This window comes from Calidris pugnax, unplaced genomic scaffold, assembly GCF_001431845.1.
Source record: "Calidris pugnax isolate Ruff unplaced genomic scaffold, ASM143184v1 scaffold39, whole genome shotgun sequence".
Classification (NCBI taxonomy): Eukaryota; Metazoa; Chordata; class Aves; order Charadriiformes; family Scolopacidae; genus Calidris; species Calidris pugnax.
Genome location: NW_015090828.1, coordinates 8,001,473 through 8,028,889, shown reverse-complemented (window position 1 = coordinate 8,028,889; position 27,417 = coordinate 8,001,473). Strand labels below are relative to the sequence as shown.

General features: G+C 38.5%; 1 protein-coding gene across 4 annotated transcripts; it reads left to right on the top strand.

Annotated features, from left to right (window-relative positions):
- The first annotated feature begins 678 nt into the window (after positions 1-678).
- Positions 679-27,202, top strand: RUFY2 (RUN and FYVE domain containing 2). Of its 4 annotated transcripts, none has more exons than XM_014940439.1 (18): positions 679-740; positions 3,273-3,446; positions 3,936-4,053; positions 5,647-5,748; positions 7,500-7,623; positions 9,781-9,842; positions 10,452-10,517; positions 12,042-12,111; positions 13,368-13,469; positions 14,275-14,391; positions 15,004-15,171; positions 15,834-15,931; positions 19,850-19,969; positions 21,800-21,929; positions 22,613-22,707; positions 23,709-23,757; positions 24,688-24,765; positions 25,569-27,202. In XM_014940439.1, the coding sequence occupies exons 1-18, from the start codon at positions 737-739 to the stop codon at positions 25,710-25,712; spliced, it is 1,821 nt and encodes a 606-aa protein (XP_014795925.1). In that variant the 5' UTR covers positions 679-736; the 3' UTR covers positions 25,713-27,202. The 4 variants fall into 4 exon arrangements, with proteins under 4 accessions (XP_014795925.1, XP_014795928.1, XP_014795926.1 ...); XM_014940440.1 differs by lacking the exon at positions 679-740 and adding an exon at positions 1,184-1,468 and having other exon boundaries at positions 25,569-25,712; XM_014940441.1 differs by lacking the exon at positions 679-740 and adding an exon at positions 1,543-1,780 and having other exon boundaries at positions 25,569-25,712.
- Positions 27,203-27,417: the final 215 nt, after the last annotated feature.

Sequence of the window (27,417 nt, the reverse complement as noted above, 5' to 3'; positions counted from 1 at the left end):
ATTTCAGAAAAGCATAGAAAAGTTTTTATTTCTTATGTTTAGGATGTATGTGTACAAGATTTCTAAGGTGTAGCTTGCTTATTTTCTTACACCACATTGTGCTTATCTAAGAAAATGATTAAGTAATTAAATTAGAGGTATTGCCATGCCTCCACAAATTTGCACGAGAACCAAGCCCAAGAATAATACCCTATTGCCTCCTTTTTTTTGTTGTGTGCTAAAAATTGGATTGAGCAGAGACATACAGATTTAAACAGTGTTTGGATGGGGTAGTTTCAAGCAGAAGTGAGATGTGAGTGTCTAAAATGCTCTTGCATTCTAATTGATATAGAGATATATATATACACACAAAAAAATACCTTGTAAAAGTAAGAAGAATAACATTTTTGTTGCCTTTAAAGCATCTTTCTAATGCAGGAACAGTCATTGGTGCAGCTGCAAAACATACAGTACAGGCTCATCACTGCTTTAGTGCATTATATGTTCTTTGGATTCTTAAAAACCCCTTAAAATAAGGCAATTCCGTGCCAGCCCGGTCGCATCAGAGCCTGGCTCCTGGGACTGCTCCATGTTTAAATGCCCTTTCCCTGCAAGGGCGGTGGCCGCCGGGTCCCAGCGCGCTCCTCCGGCCGCCGGGGGGCGCTGTGGGGCGCGGGCGGAGGGGCCGGTGCCGGCGGCGGGAGGAGCCGCGGGGCCCGCAGGGAGCGGCCCAGGTGGTGGCTCCTCCTCTCCAGCCATGGGTGAGCGGCGGCCGCGGCTCCCGGGGAGCGGGGCCGGGCTGGGCGGGGGGCGCCGGGGCTGGCGGAGGGGGAGAAGGGAGCCCGCGGCGGCAGCCGCCCCTCAGCCCCTCCGTCGCCGGGGGGTAACGGCTGCGAGCAGCCTGGCAAAATGTCCGCTGCGGCGGGGGGCGGCCTCCGGCCCCGCGGGTCTGTCAGGCTGGCGGCGCCCCTTCCCTTCTTCCCCGGGGCTGGGGGCCGCGGTGACGGGCACGGAAAGGGGGGGCGTTGTGGCGGGGGAGCGCTCCCGGGGGTGGGTTGTGGTGGTGATCACGCTTCAGGGGAGGAGAAGACTTGTTTTGTGCGGGGTGACACAGGGAGAGCGTGTGCAGCCTAAAGCTGTGGCAGCTGCACGCTTGGCTTCCTGGGGCTTTGTTTCGTATTTTGTGGGGTTTTTTTTTTTGCTTTGTTTTGTTTTATTTTTCAAAAATAGCGTTTGCAGTGAGGGTTTGGCTGGGAGAGGAGTATTGTCTTCTGCCAGTCGGGCTCTGGGGGGGCTGGCGACATCGGGGCCATCTGCAAAGAGTCCCTCTGGGGTGAGAACAGCCCTTCAGAGCTCCTTTTCCATGTGCAGTCCACCCTGTGCAGTCCCTCAGCTGCAGTTACCAGAGAACCTGCCGCCTGAATTTCTCAATTTTTTTATTTTTTTATTTTTTTTTAAGAAGCAGGTGAAGGAAAATGGCTATATGGAGGTAAACCATACATTAAAACAGGCCTAAAATGTGTTTGTGCCTCGGAAAGAGCAGGCAAGAGGCCTGGGGATGAAAAGGAGTGTGGAGGTGGCATTCTGTCTGTCTGTGGGAAGGATCAGCTCCAAAAGTCAAAATGAGGTCACCTGAAAAAGGAATTTGTAAGATGCCTTTGGGCAGATAGACTTGAATACCTGGGGAGGGAGAGCTGTCATCCTGAAGTCTGGATTTAGCGAGGCTTTTTTTTCCACAATAACATTTGTATTTAGTACTGTAACACAACAGCAAACCTCTCACAGGAGCAGGAGGCGTGAGGTGAGATTTACTGACAGAAATGCCCCTCTTGCCACCAGCCTCCACCGCTTCCAGACGGGTCCTGCTCTCGGTGGGGCTGGTCCAGTCCCCGGTGGCAAACCAGTGAGCTCTGACTGCTAACTGGGCAGATTTGTGCCAGAGCACTGTTGCTAATTGTCTGCTGCGGCCTCGGTCATCGTTTATAAAGTGTTATCTGTTGAAGTACTGGTACGTTGAAAGACTTTAGTTTTTAAGGCTCTCTCAGGTATAGCATCTCAGTCATATATATTTCTTTTTCCTAGAGAACTGAGCTAGGTTGTATTTTACGGTAACAGAGTAATTTGATATTTGACAGGCAAAATTAGGAAATAATCTTCTGAGTTTCTAATATCTAATACCTAAACACCTAAAGCTGTGGTATGTGAGAAATGAGACAAGTCATTTCATTGCCATTTGAAGAAATGAGAAAGCGTTCATCTGTTAGAACGACTGAGGGTTTTTCTTTTTGTTTTGGGTTTTAATGTATGCAATTCTTTGTGCTTTCTCATGTGCAAAGAGACAAGGTCGTACACCAGTACTGAAATTTGCAGAGAGAGGAAGGGGCTCACGTTTTTTTCCGGACACAAATCTGCATAGATATTTTAACATCTGTGTCTCAGGGTTTTAAAAAAGGTGATCTGTGTTCTTCATTTGTTTGATTTTTTTACTTCATGTGTTAGAGTTAATTGCAGGAAACAGTAAATCATCCACTTTTTTTTGCTTCTTTCCGAGTTACTTTGATCATAGTGAATAAACAGAGGGTTGTTTTGTCTCTCTCTCAGTTTGGCAAAGCAGAGGGTGGCCTGAATGTTTGAACTGCTTCATTACAAGTGAAAATAAACTAAGAATCTCCTGAATGCTCTGCTTTCAGTAGCAGGAGCTCTGAGAAGAGGAACCATGTCCATTCTGTCAGATTAAAATGATTTTTAAAAGCTATGGGGTTTTGTAGTGTATGTTTTGCAAAACTTACCGAAAACATTGTTATGTTAGAGCAAAACCTTTAGTTCTTAAACTTACCTGTGTAGAAAATATCACGGTGAGGGCCATCATTGCTGAGCTTTTGGGCGCAGCCTGTGGTGATGCCTGTGTTAACCTGCAGTTACTGCCTGTTTCCTGGATGTGCTGAGACAACACGGTGCCTGACAACTGGCATTTCCACCCTCATTTTTTCATCCAGCTATTAAGCTAATTCAAAATCTGTAAGGATGTTTGTTAGAGTGGATGCTTTTCTATAATGTGGTGGTTTATAGCATTTGCTAAATTATTCCTTTATCTAGAGTAATACAAATTTTTTTTTTAACAATGTGGCCATGAAGGATTTTATTATTTTGTATCTCTTCTACAACTTGGATCATAACGTTTTGGGTTTTTTCTTTCATGTCATAGCTGTAAAGGACCCTACAACTTTTATTTTATTTGCATCTCTTCCGAAACTTGAACCATAACTTTTTTTTTTCTTTCTTTATTGTCTTAGCCGTAAAGGATCCTACAGCCGTAGAAAGAGCAAATTTACTGAACATGGCTAAACTGAGTATCAAAGGACTCATTGAATCAGCTTTGAGCTTTGGCCGGACTCTGGATTCTGACTACCCACCTTTGCAGCAGTTTTTTGTAGTCATGGAGCACTGTCTGAAGCACGGCCTTAAAGGTGTGGTAATTGCTCTAGCTGCAGATTTCATCCCAGACATGCCATTTTTCTTCCTTTCTTGCTTGAATGACATAAAATCAAAGTGTGGTACGTTATTTTAAGAAGTGAAGAAAATATGTAAATTGTCACCTTTTATAATTAATAGCGTCATTATTAATACTTCACAACATGTATTTCCACATTTACCAACATTTTCTTTATATACTGTTTGTTGTAAGTGGTCCAGGGATTACCACAACTGCATGTATGTAGCTTACATTTTTAGCTAGTCATCCTTTTTAGTATTATTTTATTCTAGCTCAGCAACTTTATGTTCACAGCAAAGCAAAGTAATTCAGAAGATGTCTTTGGGTAGGGAGAACTGAGAAGTGTCACTCTTATCTGGAAATCTAGGCTCAGCAGTTAACCCTTTTATCACATCAGCTATTTTAAAGGAAGCTACTCCAGTCATTTAAATTAATTCAGTTACTTAAATTTTTTTTTTCCTAGTAAGAAAATCCTTTCTAAGTTACAATAAAACCATCTGGGGTCCTCTGGAACTTGTGGAGAAATTATATCCAGAAGCTGAGGAAATAGCAGCAAGTGTCAGAGATTTGCCTGGCCTTAAGTAAGTACCATTGGTAAAATACAGCAGGAAAATAAAGGACCTGATTGAGAATTTGCAGATGTCTCATGATTTTATTTGGCATTAATCAAACCCTTGAACAGCTAGCACATGATATTGTGGGAGAGCACAGGTAAATCTTGCTAGCTTTTCATGTCCAGCACAAAACAGCTCAAAAAGTCATATTTTTGTGTTCTTTTTTGATGTTCCTGGGAGAAAAGTTTTCTGAATAGTGGACGAAAACGGAATAGGTTGTGTATCAAACAGTCTGTGGTCCTGAACTGCAGCAAACACGTCAGTCTAGTCAAGCAAAGGCTCTATAAAAACAAAAGGTAACATACTGAAGAGGAAAGTATTAGGCAGCTTTTCAGATTCTTGGGTGTAATATCCTTCTCAAATGCAAATTTATGCTGTGAACTGCAATCTCCTCCCATTCCTCCGCACCCTGCTTTTGCATTTAGCTTTATAATTGGCTGTACCTGAAATTCCAAAAGGGTTTGGGTACATTGTGATTGGCATATGGCAGCTTAAGGGTTATAATTTACAGCTTTAGACCTTGTCTAAAGCACATAGGTATATAAATTATTATTTACTCTTGTATCAGGCCAGATGAAATAATACCCTTTGCCAAGTACATGACACTCTTCCTGTCTGTGCGGGTTTTTGGTTTGTTTTGGTGGGGTTTTTTGCATTTATGTGCTTACCACTTCTAAGTATGCAAGTAGTAGAAGTGGAAGATCTAAAGGTCCAGGTTTAATTTGATGGCTATTTATGTTTGCCAGTTACATCCTTTTTCATCTTTTTCTTAATTGTCCTTCTAAGATACCAATGAGTTTGTAAACAAGTATGAGTTCAAGCTAGAATTCAGTGTGTGTTGTGTAGACCCAGAGAGCAGGATTGGGAAGGCAAGCTGGCCACCCAGAGAGCAGGATTGGGAAGGCAAGCTGTAATGGACATTGGGGAGCTGTAATGGACATTTTGGTTACTTTTCTCACAATTCCTCTGAACACTTGTTAAGCAAGTTGCAGAAGGGAATCTGAATTGTCACCAGCGTTTTACTTCAGCTAGAAACAGGACTTTCAAGATGCTCTTTTCAGGCACTGTTAGGTTAAGAAGAAGGTACATAGAGGAAAACAGCACCACTCTTAAAAATTCTTTCCATGCTGCTAGCTGTGTATCATGTCAGAACAAAGCACACTGAAATACAACAGTGTATAGAAAGTTGCATGTTTTCACTCTCCGAGCAAAACAGTTAATTTTACGATCAGGCTCTTGTGCTTTTTCTGCTTCAGTTCTTTCCAAGGTCTGTTCCCAAGCCCAGCTGAGTTGATGAAAATTTTTCTGGTATTATCTCAAAGCTTGGAGTCAACGCCTGGAATTTATAGCTTCCCAGGTGCACTGCTCAACTAACAGTTTAAACTGTCCTTTCAAAAATACCAATCACTGTACCAATAGACTGATGTTTATAGACAGTGAATTAATTGATATATTGTTGATTTCATAGAATCATAGAATAATTTGGGTTGGAAGGGACCTTTAGAGGTCATCTAGTCCAGCCTCATTTGGGACTGTTTGTCTTCATGCTCTTTTTTTCAGAACACCACTGGGCCGTGCCCGGGCTTGGTTACGGTTAGCACTAATGCAGAAGAAAATGGCCGACTATCTTCGATGTTTAATCATTCAGAGAGATCTTCTCAGGTAAACAATTCAGTAGATTTTGTTTATCATTTATTTTTAGTGGTTTAGTCTCCTGAAAAAAAAAATAAATCCTGTTTTCTATTTGCTACTTTTTAATGTATCCGTGGTGTAGCAAGGGCCTCTGGGCTGATTTTTTCCAGTCTTCAGAGGGATCCAACACCACTGCCTCATCAGGCTTGAGGGCCAGCTGACAGGTGAAGAGGTGTTTCCTCCCCATCATGTTCTCCATGCCAGAATATGGACTAGAAACCTCTGGAGAGGAGAGAGATTCACCCCTGCTGTATGTGTGGTTTCCTACAGAGCTATTTTTAGGGGTTTAGTCTCCTGAAAAAAAAAAATAAATCCTGTTTTCTATTTGCTACTTTTTAATGTATCCGTGGTGTAGCAAAGGCCTCTGGGCTGATTTTTTTCCAGTCTTCAGAGTGCTACTTTTTAATGTATCCGTGGTGTAGCAAGGGCCTCTGGGCTGATTTTTTCCAGTCTTCAGAGGGATCCAACACCACTGCCTCATCAGGCTTGAGGGCCAGCTGACAGGTGAAGAGGTGTTTCCTCCCCATCATGTTCTCCATGCCAGAATATGGACTAGAAACCTCTGGAGAGGAGAGAGATTCACCCCTGCTGTATGTGCCTCATCAGGCTTGAGGGCCAGCTGACAGGAGAAGAGGTGTTTCCTCCCCATCATGTAGGGAGGGCGTTCTGCAACGTGCCTGACTGATCTTTCATAGGTGAGGGTGATGGGGAATTGCTGCACCATGCCAGAATATGGACTAGAAACCTCTGGAGAGGAGAGAGATTCACCTCTGCCACCTGCGTGGTTTCCTACAGAGCTACCACTGCACGGAGGACGATTGCCTTGAACCTTCCCTTCCTTTCACAGTTCTAAAACTGGCATTGCTCTCTTCTAGCATAGCTTCTCTTTTCTGATGGGGTAGCACAAAGGGGAAAAATCGACTTGCCATCTTAGTTTCAGTTCTACAACCTAGACATATTTTTAAAACTTTTCTTGCACGCTTAGATAACGTTGGTATGTCAGGATGACACTGGTGTTCTGCAGCTGTGGACTTTGCCCTTGAAAGCACAGTTTGCTTCACAGAGTCTAAAACTTTATTGAAAAAATGCAAGGAGGAGCAAGTTAATGCTGGTATTCTGTTAATTAGTGGAGTGTTTTTCTTGTTTACAAACCTTTTCAGAATTTCAGCCCTTTCCATTTCTCTTACCCATTTGATCTCTTATTTGGCTGAATTAATTTGAAGCATGTGTTCATTAAAGTTCAGAACTTTTTTCACACAAGGTAAATTTTTTACCATCCTTCTTTTGCATTCTCTGGTGTTTCTGAACAACATAAGAATTGTCTTCTCACTCAACGTGGCCAAATATCCATGTTTCAGTATTCTGTCCAAAAGTGGCTAATAGCAAGTGAAGAGCCTTTTCTTGTTTGTTTGTTTGTTTTTTTAAAAAAGGCAAAATAAGTCTTGCCCCCCAGATTTCCCAGCCTTCCAACAGTTTGTGGCTTAGATTTCTGGAGCCAAGGGTAGTATCTTTGTTTGTAATAGCCTCTGAGACAAACCATGCTCTTTCAATTTTTAAATATTTATGACGTGAAAGTGTGAGCAGACCCAGTTCATCTTTAAAGATGTTGGAGTAAGGCTAAAATAAGAAAAACAGTTCAGATTTAGATGTCACTTATTATTAGTTTATTGCATGTAAATATACTGAATATACCAATAAGGTGCAATTTTCTTCTTTAACAGTGAATTTTATGAGTATCATGCGCTCATGATGGAGGAAGAAGGAGCAGTTATTGTTGGGCTATTAGTTGGGTTAAATGTGATAGATGCTAACCTGTGTGTGAAGGGAGAAGACCTAGATTCACAAGTAAGTCAATACAGGTAAAGTAATGTACATGCAATGTGTAAGATTTTTATTTACAGTGAATCTTGTTGCTGTGGAGTTATGACTTGTTAGAAATCTTCCTGCAGAGTGTTTAGTGCCCAATCCAGCTCCTGGATCAGCGGGGGCTGTTGCATTAAGCTCTGTATCCGTTGGGTCAGACCTTTAGACGGTGCTAATTGTCAGAGTGCAAGGGTAAAGTTTTCTGCTTTGTCATCAAATGGATGCAGTATTAGCAATGCAGAGTTCGTTCCATCTCAGTTGTGCAACTCATCCTTTTCCTTTGCAGGAAAAGTGTATTTCCATGATCTCTTTATCCCACTTGGTTCATTTATTGTTGTTCTGGAACATAATAGGAATGTTTCAAGGACCTGAAAGACAAACTTGCTTTGCATAGTGTAATAAAAGACCTTATAAAAGGGTGACTGCTTTCAGTCTGCAAAACAAGACTTAGAATTCTTCCTCCTTTGCAAAGTGCTTTGACTTTGATCTTTTCCGAGAAAATCTTGATGGGGTCTTTTTAAAGGCAGATGCACAAGCATTTATAAACAAACATAGGCTGTGTTCAGTCCTGATTGGTTTTGTCCAGCTTCTTTGTAGAAAAAATCATAATAATTTAAGTGATTATCTACTGCATTTCAGCATATATTTGATGAAAAAGCAATTTTTATGGCAAAGAATGTGAATCATAGGGCTAACTTGTCTTTGGTTGTTTATTCTAGTTACTGTCTAAGGTTTTAGGTACCAACCTTGCATACATGATATTTAAAGTCCTGTAATTATAGAAAACTTATCACCATGCTTTTCTTTGTATTGAGAATGATACATATCTATTATAAATCACAAAATCTGTTGCTAGCCACACATTTGTTATCTGGGTCACTTGGTGGCTTTGGTGTGAGGGGGCATAAAACTTGATTTGAGAAGGTAGTAGTGGCTGTCCCGATGAGATTTTAAAGTAATTCTGTTTGGGAAGAGTGGTGTAAATAAGGCACCTTCTCAGATAAGCCAGGAGAAGCAAGTTGTATTGAGTGGAGAGAGAAGTTTCTGAAGGATGATGGAAGTCGCATCATGGAGTGTAGTTTTGGTAAGTTAGAGGAATGCTATTCACTGGTGAAATGTGTGTATGCACACAGGGAGAATTAAAACAAGGTAATTTTTGTAGAGATAACATTTTATTCTTTCATAGAAATTGTATTTTGCTTTAATAAGCAAAATATGTTTTGTTTTTTTTTTTTTAAACTTTTGGAGAGACTTTGTAGAAAAGATACAGAAAGAACAAGTAGAAGATCATCATATGAAGCTGATGGTACACATTGTACAAATTGAGGAAATGTTAGACTTAGCAAGTCACCTGTATTCAAAAGCTGAAGGGAGCTCAAGAAGGAAGCAGTAGATCAGAAAAATTGAAATACTTTGTGAAGGGGCTGCTAGAGACCAAAAAGGAAGTGTTTTGGTAAAGCAAACAGGATTAAATACTTTTGCTAGAAATGAATGAGTAGAGTTGGAAACAGAATGCATGGTAATGCTATTTATAGTATATATGATTAAATTGCAATTGAATAGAAAATAAATTAATTGGATTTGGATTCAGATGGTTTGAAAAACTGAATGCAGCTGAGTTGGCACACCTGGGGATCAGCAAGTGTGGAGAGGTAGCATTATTTGGCAAGGAATATTGAAAAGCTAAACATGTGGGGGAACATCAGTTTGGGAGATGTGCTGTGATAGGAAATCACATAAAACGCTGCAGACACATCACAGGTCTGCTCAATCAGTGATAGGGTTGAGTAGTGTCTGATAATTCCCCAAATGAAAGTCTTCCTGTAAGGTCTTGTAAGCTTCAGTCAGAGGAAAAAAGTCTTTTCTTTGGGATTTGGTACCTGGCACATGGTTAATTTTGTTCAAAGGTACCATAATTCTTAAAAAATACGTGAGACTACACTTCAAAAATAAAAAAAAATAAAAGGGAAACTTGTTTAAAATGTTACGGTTCAGTTTTTTGAGCTTCTGGCTGAAACTTGACCACTTTTAAAAAAGCTGATGTAACTGAGGTTTTACTAATTAAGTAGATACAAGACTGTGAATATCAACAGCAGTTACTCATCTGATGTGAAACTGTGTATGTTTGCTTTCCCCTAGGTTGGGGTGATTGATTTCTCTATGTATTTGAAGAGTGATGATGACATTGGTGGTAAAGAAAGGTATGTCCTCACCAAATAACTCAGATTTTGTATGTTAACAAGTGATTGCTTGACTGGTGCCCTGTTCTTTGTAGAAATAAATCAGGTTCCCTGAAGGTGAAGTTTTCTAATCTCACAGTGTTAGAGAAAAATTTTGCACTATGTTGTTCAGTATTACTAGTTAGTTGGACAAATATTTGCCCTCTGCAGCAAGCCTCAGCAACATCACCTACTTCCTTTACCTGATGGACCCTATTGCAGGATTGCAAAGTGGAGGTGAAAAAGAACCTGGTAACCTTTAAGCCCTCAGCTTGAGACTTAGTCAGCATTACAAAGAACCAGAGTTATGGCAAAGTAAATAAATATCCCTTTTCTTTTGAGATTGTATATATTCTTATGTTTCACGTAGAGAAATTGTTTGCAGTGAAAGCATTGGGGTTTTTTGTCTCTCCCTTACATCACAACATGTAAGTTATTGACTTCGTGATTGTGGGATGAAGTTGGTTCCTTTCTTTTCAAAAAGCACAATTAAGATGGACTTTTGCATATGATAGGTAGATATGTGTATTTTCAGTACATAGTTCATTGTATCATTTTGTTAAAGGGGATTTTATTTTGTGTTTGCTTTAGAAATGTACAGATTGCTGCAATTTTGGACCAAAAGAATTATGTTGAAGAACTAAACAGACAGCTGAAGTAAGTATTACTTTGAAGTATGCGTATCAGTCCATGCTTACAGGTAAAACATCTCTCATTCCTTTTGTACCACTGCTTTGTGAGAGAGAACTTCAGACAAAGGGGGGCAAATTCTTCATGTTTGGACTGAGGATGTAGTGAAGTTGGAAAGGATACGCTCTTCTGGAGAGAGTCAGGAAGTCTCAGTTTTCATGCTTTTGTTTTCAAGTCAAAACCTTTATTCTTTGAAGTAATTAAAAACATCAAGTCAAAACTGATCAAGATCCTCATGATTCATAACTTCACAGGGATGAAAAGCTGGATCTGGATTTTAACTGCATTCTGTTTAGCAGTCTTCAAAAAGCATTATTGAGTGTTCTGGATGAATCTGCATGGTTTTGTTTCTTTGCCTTTCATAATATTTTGGATTGTAGCTTAAATGCCTAGCGTCGAAACTGAATAGGTTCATTCTGGAAACTACTTACCCAGTGTAGGTTGTGGTTCCTGTAAAAGAGTTTTCAGGAAAGCAGCCTCTCCCCCTTACTTTGCTGGGTGGATCCACCCCAGTCCATCACTGTGCGTGCTACTGGATAAATGGAGGATCAGTGATTGTAATTCTCTGGAGAGTATTGCACAAAATTAAACAGTGCAAGGAGTTAAAAAAGGATAAAGACCCAACAAAGCCACAAAGACCTACTTTTGTAGAATCTGTAGTATAGCTCATCTTCTTGATCCCTTTTTGAAGCGTAATCACATTTTTTCATTTTTAATGCTAATAATCTTGATAGTGACTATATGGCTACTGTTGAGGTAAGGATATTCTAACTTGAAATTGTGTCAGTCACTGAGCAGAAATCTTCAACAGGACACAATAACTGAGTGCATCAAATACAGCACAGTAGAAATACGTGGAAAACCAAACAGTGTTACAGAATAGAGTTTTTCTGTGCGTAAAGTGTAGCCTAAAAAAATGGGGTTAGAGCAGAAATGGGCTAATTACCATCAGGTAATGGTGAAGGCCTGGACATAGTTTGATGAGATTAAAAAAACACAGAGTAACAAAAGGAATTAAATTCTGGTAAGATTACAAATGAAGTCAAATAGTATCAAGAAATATGTAACCTGAGGTTAAAACTTAAAAAATGCAGAGAAGCAAATAATCTTATAAAAGAAATGGATTTTGGAGGAAGAGAACTGGGAGAATAGTTTTCATTTTATTGGAGAGGGAACCAAGAAGATTGCAAACTTTCTTTCAAGTGAACTTACTAAACAGTTGGATACGTTATAGTTGGGAGGATAAAGGAAAGGGAGAAATGTGAAGTCACTCCTGTCCAGGAGTTTAAATGACAGGGATGACATTGGGAGTTGGAAATAAACATTCAATGAAGGAGACTAATTTTCTTATATTCAGGAAAACCTCAGATAACAAGAGCAGACCTTTTAGTGCTTAACCATTAATCGTTTTACCTCACATTGAAGCTTTTGAGCTTAGTTGCATGAGTTTTGATGTAATTTTGAATATTTTTCTTGCTTTTTCTCTTTCAGTAGCACAGTTAGCAGTCTACATGCAAGAGTTGATTCACTAGAGAAATCGAACACTAAACTGATTGAAGAGGTATTATTTTTTTAGTAATGTGTAAGAGATACTATTTACTCTCAAATGCTAGTTTTATAAATATACTTAAATTCTTTTAGTCTACATAAGGTCTGTGTAATACATTCAGATACTTCTATTTTGGCTTGAAGAAAAGGTGCAGTAGCTGCAGGGATTTAAAGTCAGCTTGCCTAGGTAGCATGCAGCATCAGTAAATTAATTTTGTGGAACATCACAATTTCCCACTTCGGACAAAAAGAGAAGAGAAGCCTTTCTGAATGCCAGCTGTCAGTCTGATTTTGTGCAGATGACTAGTCCATAATGGGTGACACCAGTTGCTATGAAGAGAGAGAAAGTAGTTCAGCAAGCAGTTTTTGTTATTGTTCTCAGCTTTAGCCAAAGGATTGTTTTTTGCTTATTTACAGTTGTTGTTCATATACAGTTTTTAGACTTGTCTAGCTCTGGTTTTGTATTTATATCCTATATTTTCAGTTATATTTGATGCTTGACTAGATTCCAAGTTTGTTTGCTTTACAAAGGAAAGCACAGTGGTTTTTTAATCCAAGCTGCTTGGGAAATAGTTAATGACTATTGAGATGTCTCAAAATTGAGAAAATTGAGATGTCTAAATGAAGGGATGGCTAGCTAACTCTGGGTATTTAATGTATCCAGGTAAAGGGAAAATATTTCTTTAAGGTGTTAATTCTCAGAGTATTCTGGTTCCTTTACAAGCCATCAGCCCAGCTGTCCACCAATTTTGGTCAGCTGGCTTATAATTCTGACAGTATAGCTAGGTCCTGCGGTACATACCTTAATGTTTTTCTTTTGTAAATATGTTTCCCTTTCATCGGGGAGAGGTTTTCTTATGTAAATTGCTCCATATGATATAGTAAGATGTCCAAAAAAGAACAAAACTGGATATATTTGAATGCAAATGGAAAGAAAAAATTTAGGATGCAGAAAGGGAATTTGAGGGTCTTTAAGTCATAGTGAAGCAATGAAAAGAAAGCGTATTCTTTACCAGACCTGAAATAATGAAGTATCTTGAATAGGCATACTGATGTGTAATGAAAAGTGACTCATTACTAAGACCAGGAGCTTTCTGTTTTCTTTAAAAAGAATTAAACCTCTGTTTGGTAGACTGCAAGAACAGTGCAGAGAATGTCATGGTTTTGCATTCATCAGAACATTTTTTTCTTTATTTCTACTCACAAAAGTGGTCACACTGCTTTTCCTTTTTTTTTTTTTTCCCCTCTTTCTTTTCTTTTTTTTTCCAGTTAGCGATAGCCAAAAACAATATAATTAAACTTCAGGAAGAAAACCATCAATTGAGGAGTGAAAATACCCTTATTTTAATGAAAACACAGCATCATCTAGAGGTATGTTAGTTTTACTGTATTTAACATAGTAGTGTCATGTGGATCATTGTCATTTGAATGTGCTTACATTACAACTTGAAGTAAGCAGTGGCTGAGCCAAATCTAAAAGAACTTTTATTAGGGAAGGGACCTATTATTTCTGGGAAGCTTTATAATGGCATAAATATATCGACAATATAATATATGTATTAATATGTATATATTATATATAATGTATATATCGACAACTAAGTTGTTTTATAGCTACATGCAAATCTTATAGTATTGTTCCTTGTATTCTTTCTATTTTTCTTCCTTTTTTCTTTAAACTGTAAGCTGCATCTAAGAGCATTTAAGGCAATATTATCTGAAAATCTTGTCAAAGTAGCGCGTGGTTTAGTTGGCAAACTGCCTATTCTGACATTATAGGAAAATTGGAGTAATTGTGTATACAATTGCTGAACTTTCTTTAAGCTGTGATTTGTAGCTCCTTATGTAACTTCCTGTATGTGTTTTAATTGATAAAAGCACAGGTTAAGCAGGTATTTGGATTGTTTGGTACTGAAACAGTACAGATGTTTATTTTGCTAGATTTACTTCATTCTCATTGTAAAACTGATGAGTACAGATGTTTATTTTGCTAGATTTACTTAATTCTCATTGTAAAACTGATGGCCACAGCAGAAGCAGCTCTTTCCCTGTTTGTGCTGTGCTTAGAGAATGTATTTTTAACCTTTTTTTTTTTTTTCCCCTCATGAGTGTTCAATGTATGCTGTTTACTGCTAAACTTGTGATGAAGAAAGATAGATTCTCTGTGTCTTTGTAGGCAACTAAAGTGGATGTTGAAGCAGAGCTTCAGACGTACAAACACTCCAGGCAGGGTTTAGATGAAATGTACAATGAAGCACGTAGGCAGCTTCGGGAAGAATCACAACTCCGACAAGTAAGTATTCCTTTCTGGAACACAGCACTTCTAGAAAAGATTGTGCTTGATAAGAATCCATATATAAATATTTCTAGTTTTGCTTTTGCTGAGCTTAGGTGCTGCCCTTCAGCTATAATCAATTTTTCTCCGACTGCCTGTAGTAAAAAGGTTTTTTTTAACAGAGCAATCAATACATCAGTATTTCTGTAAGAATGTTGCCAAATCATAGTAAAGAAAATGGATTTTCTTTGAGAAAATTTTAGGTAAGTTGTTAGCAATACTGTATGCTCTGTATGCTAAATCTTTCTTGTGAAAATAGAAATCCTTTAGTTCTATTTTTGTAGTTAATACTTAGGCAACTCTTTATGCAGCATTGTCAAGTTCTTACAATGAGAGTTGTCTTCTCCCAAAGTTTAATAAAGAAAAAAAAAAAGCATCAGTCACTGAATACAGAGAGTGTAATGTTTACGTAGTGGATAATTTGCCAAGTTTAAGAGGGGCAGAATTTCTGAAGTGGTGAAATAGGTGGTGCTGCAGCTCCGTTAGAGTTAGCTTTGTCTTTTTAAAAACAGATAAAATGTTGCATAATTATTTAAAGAGTCTGTGTTGTATTGTTTTTGTGTTTTCTAGGATATGGAGAATGAGTTGGTGGTTCAAGTTAGTATGAAACATGAGATAGAACTTGCAATGAAGTTGCTGGAGAAGGACATCCATGAGAAGCAGGATACCCTCATAGGCCTTCGACAGCAGCTTGATGAAGTTAAAGCAATTAACATGGAAATGTACCAAAAGCTGCAGGTAAAGGAACAATCTGCTGTTAAACTGATGAAACAACTTTGACTGGAGTGAGAGGGTTGGGTTTTTTTTTTGTTAAAGCTGTAGCTTTGAGGACTGTGGGTAACACTGATTTCACTTAATGACATTCAGACCCACGTGCCCAATCTCTACTGTTGAGGGACCAGTTGATAGTGTTCATTGTGTAGCAAGGATAATGCTCTACCTTCTATTTAGATCTTCAAGCTCTGGTTGCAACAGCTCTGCAAGCAATCAAAATTGTGAAATGTGTTAGTAAAAGTCTTAAAAGATTGTTAGGCGCACATGGTAGTTTGATATGAGTTGAAGAACCTTAGGATTTCCAGGACTAAGCATCTTAGTTCTTTATTGGCTACTTAAAAAGATGATGAGTGAATTTAAGTTGACTTGCAAACTCAGGAAAGAAATCAAAATTAAAAACATATACTTATTAAATAGCATCTACACTTGCAAAGTACAAAACTATAAATTTTCTAGGCATAAGATTGTAAGTACTTGTCAACTACAGTTTTTAGATGGGGATGTTTTAAAAAAATCAAAACCTGAAGCCATTTTAACATTTTTCCCTTCAGATATTGAAGAAAAAAACCCCATAAGATAACAGTGTAATGTATACCTACTTCAGTTTAATATTTTTTGTAACACAGGTTTCTGAAGATGCTATGAAAGAAAAAAATGAAATAATTGGTCGATTAGAGGATAAAACCAATCAAATTAATGCAACTATGAAACAACTAGAACAAAGGTACAGGCCCATCTTTGTTTTCCTTCGTTCATTTCTCCATCTCCTTACATTTTACTGCATTCCTACACAGTTGCCACTGAATATAACTTTCAATTAGAAAATTTAAAAGAACCTTTCTGAAACTCTTAACTACTGCTTTATTGTTTGATTTACATTTATTTTAAATACAAACTAAATCTTTCATTTTTCTTCCTCCACCATCTTCCTTCTGGTTCTAGGGTTTTGTGCTGATACCAAAAGTTGTTCTTTCAGCTGTTTCAAAATTCTGATTCATTATTACCTCTTCTCTTTTTTTCCCCACCTGAATGAAATGCAATAGAAACCAAAGCATTAATCTTGCTTATACTTAAGCTTGTGCTTAATATAAACATTTAATGCCTTCATGGATCACTGCTGCATTTGCTGAAGCTCTTAAAATTGCTGTCTGTTGCTTTGGAAGTACCATGATTTTCAATGACATAATGAGTTTTTACACTGAAAGGTTGAAAAGTGAAAGACTAAAATTCCAGTACATGAATTCACGTTATGGTTATACTGCATGTATTGCATAATATTAAAATGTGACTCATGTTTTAATTTAGTGGCGTATATTCAACATTGATCTTTTTAATTGTAAAATATAACATATCCATGAGCCCTGTCATGTTGGTGTTTGACATGTCTTTTTTTTCCCATTTAAATCTGATTATGAAAAACATGGTTATGTATTAAAAAATAGTGACATGAATATTCTTTTATTGACATCCTTTTTCCCTCTTTTTTCTTTTTCTTTTTATCCTTTATCCCAATTTTTGTTTTTACTATTTTGTTGCCTTCATCTGTCTTTGATTTTTGTCCACTGCATTCATGAAGTGACAAAGATCTGTTAACTCAAACTAGGACTATTGCAATGTCATTCGTCAAATGTGCCAGCAACGAAGCTCAGCACCAGTATAAGCTTGTCAAAGATATATCATTCTGAAAGCTCCTCCAGATCTGTTGTGTTTCAATAATTACTGATAAAATACTCCTTAAGAATTTTAAAATTACAATTTTAAAGTGGTATTAGAAATCCTGCACTGTAACTGATCGTAGCTGTGTTCTGTTTTATTTTCTGAAAGAACATAATCTTCGATCTCACTTTACCCCACTGAAAAAAAAAAAGGAAAAAAAAAAGTAAATTATTGCACTATTATTAAGCAAATGTAAGCTAGTTTTCTAATGTTATTTAATCACTTCTTAATTGTCAAACAAAGTTTATTTTAAGAGGCTAGCTGTCTTTACTTTGGCTGTACATTTTTATGACTTTTGTTTCTGATCTAGTGATTTTTCCTATACTTTATGGTACTAACAGATTTTAAAAGTAGCCCTTCTGACTAGTATTTCCCTTCTCCCTTGCTTATTTCTTTCACTTTTAGGCTGAATTTATCCCAAAAGCATGCTCTCTGTTGTGATTTTTGGTTGTAACTAGCACTGTTTTCTTAAACAGTGTGACAGGAATTTGGGGGGAAAGGGGTTGAGTGCTGTATCAGAACAATATATTTTAAAAAAGAGGATGGTGTCAACATACACGTTCAGTACGTACAGTGGAAGAATTACAGGGTTTGGGGATAAACCAGCTAAAGCACAATTCCATTTTGCTGATGTGATGCAGAATTAAAATGTGTTTGGTGCCTGGACTGGGATGGGGCTCCAGATAAGGGAGGGCTCTGCGCTGGAGCAAATTTGGCAGCTGTGATTCCTGCCTAGAACAGCAGCACCGTGGTGGCTGCAGTGGAAGTTGTCGGAATAAATAGGTTTTACATTCAGGGCCCAGATCCTGAACTTGTCTAACTCGTTTGTCAGCGAAGGATCTGGCCTGTCAGTGGCTTTGATTACACTGTAATCATAACCTGTGGTTTTGCCCAGCCCCTTTTTGTCCCCTTTTCCCTCCCTCCGCCCATCAGTCTTTACACCTCATATTTCTGCTTTGTGTTGCTGCTTGCCTGCACTGCAGAAATAAGAGGGTTTTAGCTGCTGACTGTTTGCTCTGAAGCCTGGAGGGGAAGTTGGCTGGGAGAAGAACCTTAGGGTCTTTCAGCAGAAGGGGGTGCGTTGGCAAAAGTCAGGGCAGGACACAGTAACACAGAAAGGGTTTTTACTCCAGCATTATATATAACCTTATTCCTTGGTTTGGAATCAGAAAGAGCCTTTAGCATGGGATGGCTACTAAAAAAAGAAAAATATCTCCCATCCTCAAAGAAAACCCAAACCAGCAACACTGAATAAAACAACAAGTAGACCGTAGCAGAAATGGGAACGTTAATCATCTCATGGTCATCTCTGCAAACAAGTACCTGCCTCAGCACCATCTGAGTCACAGATCTTGCTGCAAACTTGGTCCAGCTCAGCATGGGTCCGAATTGCAGCGGTGTGGTTAGCCCTGGGGCCAGTCCAGAGGATGGTGCTGTAGCCTGGGTAGGCTAGCATGTTTCTTGTGTAGCAAGATCCCTTTCTACCTAGGTTGTGGAAACTATACTGCAGTTTAATTTATCACTTAGGGAGGGTTTTAACTTCTTTTGGTGTTACTGTCTTGTGTAGCTTCCTTCAACTGCTTTTGCCCGGTGAGTTGACCTGACTTTCCCACTATTCTCCATTCCATATGTGTTTTTGGCCCTCTGGGGCCAAAACTACTGTTGCAAAGGTGACTGGGGACATTCTTAAAACAACTGGCATAGTTGAATGAGATAGTTTAATTTCAGTCTTTTTTCACTTGTTTACTGGCAGCTTTTGGAAACTCCTGCTGGTGCAACTTCATCAGTAGAAGCACAAACGCAGACATAATGCTGACTTAATTCCTCTTTAGCTGACATGGGAGTTGTGAGTTACTCTGCATCCAGCCAGCTGCTGGGAAGTGAGAAATCGAGCACAGAGAGTGTCACAAAATTCTCCCACCTCTTACCCAAGAGCCTTTGAAACAGTTTTGTTAAACACGATGCAGCAGGTGGGGACATTCAGTGGTATTTTACAGGCTCTTTTACCCTCCTGCCTTTTCACCGAGACAGGTGAAGCCACGATACAGCACAAGTTCCATTTTAGTACCTTTACTTTTGTTACATTCCGTCCATCTTTTTTTGGCCTGAAGAGGTGACCAAGTAGAGAGGAACCACAGTGAATTAATGATTCCAAGAGGAGCACTAGCTGAAGCAGAAACAAACCCCTGGAGTTCAGAAATGAAAGATTAAATTAAAAAAAAAACCACAACAATCCCTCACTTCTCGATTAATGACTTCAATTTATTTTGTCTATAGTATGGAGGTATTCTAACCAGTGTAAGAATGCATTATTTTTAATACAGATTATTTAAATTAATTTCATAATATGGTGTAGTGGAGGTAGTTCTGTAAATGTAGTGGGACCTGTCAGGGTGTGTCTTGTTGTATTAGGCTAGTTAAGTTTTTTGCTGTCTGATTGCAGTGCTCTGTGTTCAGCCTTATGCCTGAATTGTTTTCAGCTGCTTTTGCACAACACATGCTCTGCCCTGTCTTAATGGGTAATTAGTACAAGCCAAGTACTTCTACAGGATTTATTTAAAAAAAAAACAAAAAAGAAAAGCTTCCCAAAATAACACATGAACATATGCTAAAGGAAAAAAAAAAAGCATTAAGGTATATGCTTTAATTCTAAAATATGTATCATCATGCTTTGGCATCTGTTATTCATGAGCATAAAATAAAACAGTGATTACTTACAGTGATTACTCTCTTACTGTATGAAAAAACAGGAGCTAGTTCTCTAGGCATTGTATGGATTTCTCGTTTGAGTTTGTGAGTTTCCCCCAAACTTTGTTTTTATTTAGAAATGTTTCTATTTCCCCATTTTTCTTTTATTTGTCTTCTTCACCCTCTACACCCTAGTTCTAGCTTCAGTTTTACCCAAAGTTGATTTGAATTACACCAGATTGCAGCAAGCAGAGAAGGCTCAAATGGAGGCTGAGGCCGAGGATGAGAAACTTAAGCAGGAATATGTGAATAAATCTGAAAGTCTGCAGAAAGAATTCTCCCAGAAGGAGAAACAGCTGTAAGTATATCATTCCTGTTTGGAAAAATAGACAGCAGTAAACATTCTCCATTTTGGTATGTCCTGTGTTACATACAGGCTGGTTGTTGATGAATGGTTTTGAACAGAATGTAAATATTAAAGATTTTCATGTTAGGTACTGGCAAGCTGGAAGGAAATATGCCATTCCAAGAAGGTCAGGCTACCTTTGGGTGCTTCTAAACTGATGTGCAGCTTGAAAGGAGGGGAAGAAGAACATTATTTTTTGTCTAAAAGTGCCAGCTTAACTCACAAAGAAATTGTCATAAGTGGGGGAAAATACATAGTGTAGTAGTAGTAGTAATACACACACTTCTAACAAAACCCACAAGTATGTAGTAGTAAAAACTTAAATACAAATGGCTTAAGAATAATTAATCAGGCTTATGGAGAAGGTAGAAGTGGTTTAACTTACCACTGTGCAGGAAATAAAAAATAAAAATCCACTGGGATAATAAATACTAAAAAGTAATATAAAAGCCAACCCTCTGCCCTTTCTCCTGTTAAATGCTTCAGTACTGATTTAAATAATTATGTAGTGTAAAAAGCTCCCTGTAAAGGCAGGTGCTTTCCCTGTTGGGAAAGATAACAAGTAAATTATTTAAGGCAGTGCAAATTTGCAGCACAACAAGGATTGGGACTTAAAAATTAGTGGTTTCCAATCCGATTATTAGCCCACCCTGCTGCCCACCCTCTCTTACAACTCTGAATGTTAATAAACTTGTTTAACTGTCATGACAAATGTTCACTTTACTACCACAGTCATCTTTGCAGATTTTGGCAAAAGAACAGTTCAGACCTCAGCCTTAGAATTCTGCAATTCTGAAACCTCAAGGGCATGTTCACTTCTGATCTTTTCCAGCCAGATGCTGAGGTAGTGCCCCAAAATGTAAGTCTTTCCTTAAAAAATGGTTTGGGTTTCAAAACAGGAAAAGTAATGTGGATACAGGTTTTCCATCAAAACTCCTTGCATGACTACTCTCAGGTTGTTGGTTTCATTTTTTTACTCTGTTGGCACAGTTTGGCAGATCTAGAAGGTTGAAGTGTGAGGCAGTGTGAAGAAGGCAGTGTGCTTCCATCCTTTCATTTCTACATAACATTCTAAACACCAACTCTTCCATGAAACTGATAGGGAAATTCCAGCTAGAGTGGATCTTCCATCGGAGTGGCCCTAATTCCTTTAACTGGACTCTGGTTAAACTAATTGAATTTACATCCTTCTTTAAGTTGAACCTCAATTATGTAGGAACCTCAATAAAAATAGTAACTTAAAAGTCCTTCCTCCATTATTTTCAGTTCAAAATGCCATAAACCTTAGTCTAAAATAGAAGATTCACATCTAAGGGTGTAATATTAAATAACTTTTCTGAGTACCAGAGATACATGTAGTCATTGTCTGCATCACCAGTGGCAGTGTGATCGGTTTGCTTTATTTTAGAAACAGGCTGTGTAAGGTTAAGGGGGATTCCCCTTATGCACTTTTTAAAAATACTTTAGAATGTGGTGGTTAATCTTCTCTTCCTCATTTATTAAAATGGTCTGTTCCTCAAAGTGATGCCATATTTTTGATCCTTTAAAGATGTTTCTTTTTAAAACTATTCTCTAAGTGACAGTGTTTTGTTTTATTTATTACACTGATGTCTAAAATATTATGATATCGATACATTATTTCTGTTTTAGAAAACGTGTGAGTTGATAATTTGTTTATTATAATAGTATATTGCACCCAGAAATAAACTCATTTTTATTTTTAAAAAACAATACTTTTTTGCACAGTCATTGTTGGGGTTTTTTTTGTTTTGTGTATTCTAGGCTTCAGCTGGAAACAGATTTGAAGATAGAAAAAGAGTGGCGGCAAACCTTGGAGGATGATCTTCAGAAGGAAAAGGAAACTGTATCTCATTTGAGAATAGAGACCCAAGAAATAATTACCCTCAAAAAAGTAAATTCTGTAGTAAAACTTGAGTAGTAATTTAGAAATTGGCTGCAAAGTTAATCATGGACTTTAGGCATGGTACTTTTAAGAATTTCTGCAAGTAGATAAGAAAGATGGGATAAATGTATTCTCACAAATAGATTAAGAAAAAAATCGGTTTTTTTCGCCCCATTTTGTCATCAGATCAGAACTCATTGCTTTGAATAAGGAAAAATTAGATCCTCATTTTCCATTCTCTGTTATATTGAAGACTCTGTCTTCTTATCGCAGGCCAGAAGTGACTTGGTCTGCATGGCTGTACAGGGGTCTTGATCTCTGCAATCAATCATCTCTGTTATATTGAAGACTCTGTCTTCTTACCGCAGGCCAGAAAGTGCTTTAGCTTCTCTCTGACTTGGTCTGCATGGCTGTATAGGGGTCTTGATCTCTGCAATCAATTGCTTTTAATTTCTTCCTGGAGAGGAGCGCAGAAGCAAAAATGCTTCATCTCTTGGGGATCTAAGAGTGTTTAATCCCAAGTTGTTGCTGTTCGAGTTGGATTTGGGAATCTTAATAGTGTAGTGGATCATTTATTCACTTGGCTTTCTCAGTAGGATGTACTTTGGGTAGTAGGAGTTTTCTAGGCAGTAGGCAAATAGAATTTGGAGAATAATTGGTGTTCGTTGGGTTTTTTTGTTTGTATTTTTAAGGAGTTCCTTAAACTTCAGGAAAAGAACAAACAACTGAAAAGGATATGTCAAGACCAAGAAGCTGCTCTCCAAGAACTGGCATCCAAGCTGAGCGAGTAATTTTGTTATTCATGATAATGATTATTTTTGTCATATAAACTTGAATTAAGAAAAATAATAGGATGGTGGACACATGCATTAGACTGTATTTGATGATATTACCTAGCTAGTTACCAAAAAATACTATGTCTAGTTAGGCCAGGTCTGTTTAGTTTTATTTTCGGTTGGTGTGCTAGCTGTGAACTCACGGGTAGTTCTAGTGCTCTGAACAGAAACCCCTGATTTAAGAGGTTCCAGGGGCATTAGGAGTTGTTTTGTGTTGAAAATGGTTGGCGAGTTTGCATGTTGTGGTGTTCATTCCCAAAGAAGAACCCAGGTAGAAGAGAACAGCTGTGGCTCCAGCAGGACAGCACTTACCTGTTAGTGAGGATGCCTGCTCATGGGTCCCTTTCCTTGAAGAGGTGAAGAACCTCAGTAGGACAATCCTAGGCCACTGTTACTAAGTCTGTAAGGCCTTTCAGACTATAGTGAGCAAATAAGCTCTGAGCACAGCTCTTAGCATTATTGTTATATGTTGTTGAAGTTTAATTAACGATCTCTAAGTCATTTTGCCATGACTAATGTGGACTTCCACGCCTTGTAGAGTAACTTAGTGTATATATACTGTGACTCAGCCCATTCTGAGGGTTGGCACTGGGTGGCTGTGGGGAGGCTGGTTTCTCCATAATGACATTGTGTGGTCTTATTCAAGCCCAGAAGTTTAAATTCTGGTTTTCTACCAACACTGTGTGCTAAGCTTTAGGTATTTGCACAGAGTTATGCTGGTACAAATTTATCTTGTCCACAGAACCTCAAGCAAATTTAGAGCCATTGAAAGGACTCTGAGCTCTTTGGAGAGGACTTGTCTTTGTGTAGTGCTTAGTACAGCAGGGTGTGATATTGATAACACCTCCTGAATGCTGCTGTAATGTAAAATATAACTTAAGTACAATTTTTAAAGTTGCTAGACCTTAACTGACAATATAGAAGTTTGAAATAACATTATCTTATTTTTTAGATCAAAGCTGAAAATAGAAGATATAAAAGAAGCCAACAAAGCATTGCAGGTTAGTAGTATTTAGAGGAAAGAGAAGCTTTTTCTTTTTTAGTATTCCTTTTGAAATACTTTGTAAGCAGGAATGAGATGACGACTTCTGTCCAACAGCAACTATTCCGAAGAGGCCCATTGGATGGCTTCCTCAGTGGGAAAGAATCGCCAACTCCCTGTAGGCTCAGGGGAAGATGCTCAGTTGCTTTTGGTTTTTTCTTGTTTGATGTACAGCTCTGGATTTTGCTACTTTCCTTGCATTGGTACACTCTTATATAGAGTTTATCAGGGACAGAATATGTAGCCAACTGATCGTAGATTATGTGCTACGTCTCAGTGATCAGTAAATATTTGTTCGTCCTAGGAATTAAGTAAACTTGTAGCACCAAAGCTGATGAAATATGATTTGTAATGTTGAGAGGTTTGGAATTTTAAGTGTTGTTCAGGGAGCACTTGACACTTAAGAGCAGAGATTGTGTCTGCACTTGTTCAATCATGTGGTATGTCACCTTGTGTATTGTTTCAGTCCAAGAAAAGGTGTGTAAAGTGGTTTTGTTGAGCAGATTCCTGGTTTAGACAGAAGGAAATGAACAGTTCTTGATACCGTCCTGTGGGTTTTTTTTGCTTCTGTGCATCTTGGGGACTTTCTGTGTGATGGGCAGGGAAACAGGCTTCAGCTCTGAGACGTGGATACCTTTCTGCTTTTCCCAGCTCAGCCATTGACCAGCTTTACCCCCTCGAGCATGTTCTCTTTTCACCTATTCCTGCTTTGTCTTGTCTCACACAGTTTTGCAGTGTTGTGCAGGGGATTTGTACTGCTTTAGAGTGCCTTTATGATATGATGCTGGTCAATCCAGGCAGTAAATGTACTGATTTGTCTTGTCCCCTGGAAATCAAGTTTTAACTTCATCAGATACGTATAGTTAAGATATTATTTTTTTTTCTCCAGGGCCAGGTTTGGTTGAAGGACAAAGAGGCTACACATTGCAAGTTATGTGAAAAGGAATTTTCTCTTTCCAAAAGGAAGGTAAAACTCTAACGAAATTTCTTCCAACTTGTTTACGTGTGTTATGAGAAAAACAGTAATTATCTTAGAGGTGCAGCATGAAATGTCAATGCTCAGATGAGTGTGTAGTTATTTTTGAGAGATCTTTCTAGTACTTTGGTGTGTACAACGCAGCTGGGCCCTCATTACAAAAGAAACACTGCCTTTTGGTGAAGTGCCACAAAGGAACGTAGCTAAAATTACTCAACGTACTGTGTGAAATCATCATCTCTAGTGCTTGTCAGCTCTGGCAGTGTTAAAATTTGACACATAGAAGTCTTAAGAAATTATGTGTTCATTATCATTTTTAAGTAAAACGTGATGTTAATTTCAATGCTTTATTAATGCATGCAGGAATTTTTATTTTACCTTTTTTATGTTAGATCTCGATTAGCTGCCTGATACAGAATCATTACTCTCTTGAATATCATTGCTTGTATTATATTTTTATATAGCAGTGTATTCTTAATACAGGAATTGAACAAAATTTGCAAAGCATATATATATGTATATAAAAATATATAAATAAAAATATACGGTCCTAGGCAGACCCTCTATCGGTCTATCTGTGACGCAGTCACAGACCACGGTCTGTCAAGGATTGTGTCATAAGTTGGGATTTAGATGAATTATCTTTTGAAAACTGATTCCACGCTCAGATCAAAGAAGTGGAAGGAATCCCATTTGAGACTGCTCTGTGTCTACTGTTTGGTGGTATCCAGTTACCAAGTGTATTTCCGTTGCAAATTTTATTTTTCTTTTCATTTTTCCCCCCCTTTCTTTAGCATCATTGTAGAAACTGTGGTGAGATCTTCTGTAATGCCTGTTCTGACAACGAACTGCCTCTGCCTTCTTCTCCGAAGCCTGTTCGGGTCTGTGATTCCTGCCACGCCATACTTATACAGAGGTGCTCTTCTAACGTGCCATGAGATTATTTTACAAGATATTTATTACCTTTCGGTATTTATCTCATCTGATTAAAAAACAGAAAAAGCCAACTAAAAGAATGTACAGCATTATTTCCAGAATTTCAGGTAAGCAGTCTAGAGTTGCATTTTCAAGGTGTGCTGGAAGAGTTAAGTGTCTGCTTCCTTCCTCTTGAAACAAATGGAGACAATGGGACCTGACACCAGAAAATGCAGGTGTTAAAGATGCAGCTGACAATATTAATCTAACAACTGTCTGCGAAGCTCTTTTGGAGGGAGCAGGGCAGTGTACGAGGAGACTCAGTGTTAACATGTATTTGATGAGTGTCTTAGTCATTATGATGATCTCGAAAGATAATACACTTACCTGCTTTTCCAGGCTGCTCTGCCACAAGCCCAGCCTAATTCTGCTGCAGAACGTGCCTGTGATACGCCGTCGTGAAGCAAAACCGTGCGGTAGCTAGTTTTAAATTGTATTTTTAAAAACTAATGCTGTTAATGCAGTGGTCCAGTAAGTTGTTGCCAAATACCATATTTATTCACTTCCCCTCAATTATCACGATTTGATATTGCACTGACTCTGTGGGCAGAGGTGTAACTGGGGAGACAGGGACCAAGCGGTGCCTCTCGCCATTGCGTGAAGGAAGGTGCATTTTGCTGAATGATACTTCTGAAAGTAACTATTAATTTGACATATCCGTGTTTCCATTAGAAGAGAGACGTCTATCCCAAAAATTACACCTCACATCATTGTCTGTAACCTTGAAGAAGTATCTTTACATTGTTTTTGTGTAAGTCGTGCTTCTGAGCTTGTCTGTGTGGTCACTGTAGTGAGTCACGGAGTGAATCTGCCACCTAGGATTAAATACTGGGGACCACGTCCTTTCTGTGTTGGACAGGGAGGTTCTTCCTTATTTTGTCATCATTCTTCTCAAACTTCCATAGTCTGTTCCTAAACTTCATACTTTTTTTTTCCCCAGAGCACTTTAGAGTACATCTGGGTCTGACCACTCTTGGCACTGATATTCTGTGAGAACTTCTGCTGGAATGTAAATCCTTATTCTTCCTGTAGGCAAACACAAATACACCCATTGTTAGTAACTTCTCCTCGCTTCCACCTCGCTGCACCCGAACCCTCTTCCCTTCAGCTCCTCACCCCACGGGCTCCAGCCCTGCAGTCCCCACGCTCTGCCCGCTGCCTCCTTCGGCCGGGCACTCGGAGGAGAAGGGAGGCTTTGAAACAGGTCTTTTAATTGGTCTTGCACTTCGTTTAGCTTAGCTTTGTCTTCCGAGCCTAGATGTTCAGTCAATATCCTAAATACAGCTGGGTTTTTCTTGTTTGGTTTTTTTTTTTAACACCTCGATGTAGTTGCTTATGTAGCTTTTGTAAAGAAAAATGTTTTTAAAATGACCCGATGTAACTTTTTGTAAAATACAAAACAAATACTTGTAAATCTGTAAATAGATTTTGGAAAAAAAAAAATAATAAATTTAATTGACCTGCAACTTAACTGTGGGAATAATGTCACTTTATTTAAATGTGTAACTCGGATTTATTTTAAAATATTTTATCATGACGTGTTCAAGTTGCTTAGAATGTCCTTGTGTACGTTGGGGAGCGGTTTCTGCTGAGGAGGAAACAAACCCAAGTGCTGTTCATGTGCCTCCCAGCAGCATTCCCAGTGTTTTCCAGTGGGCTCTCTGGGGC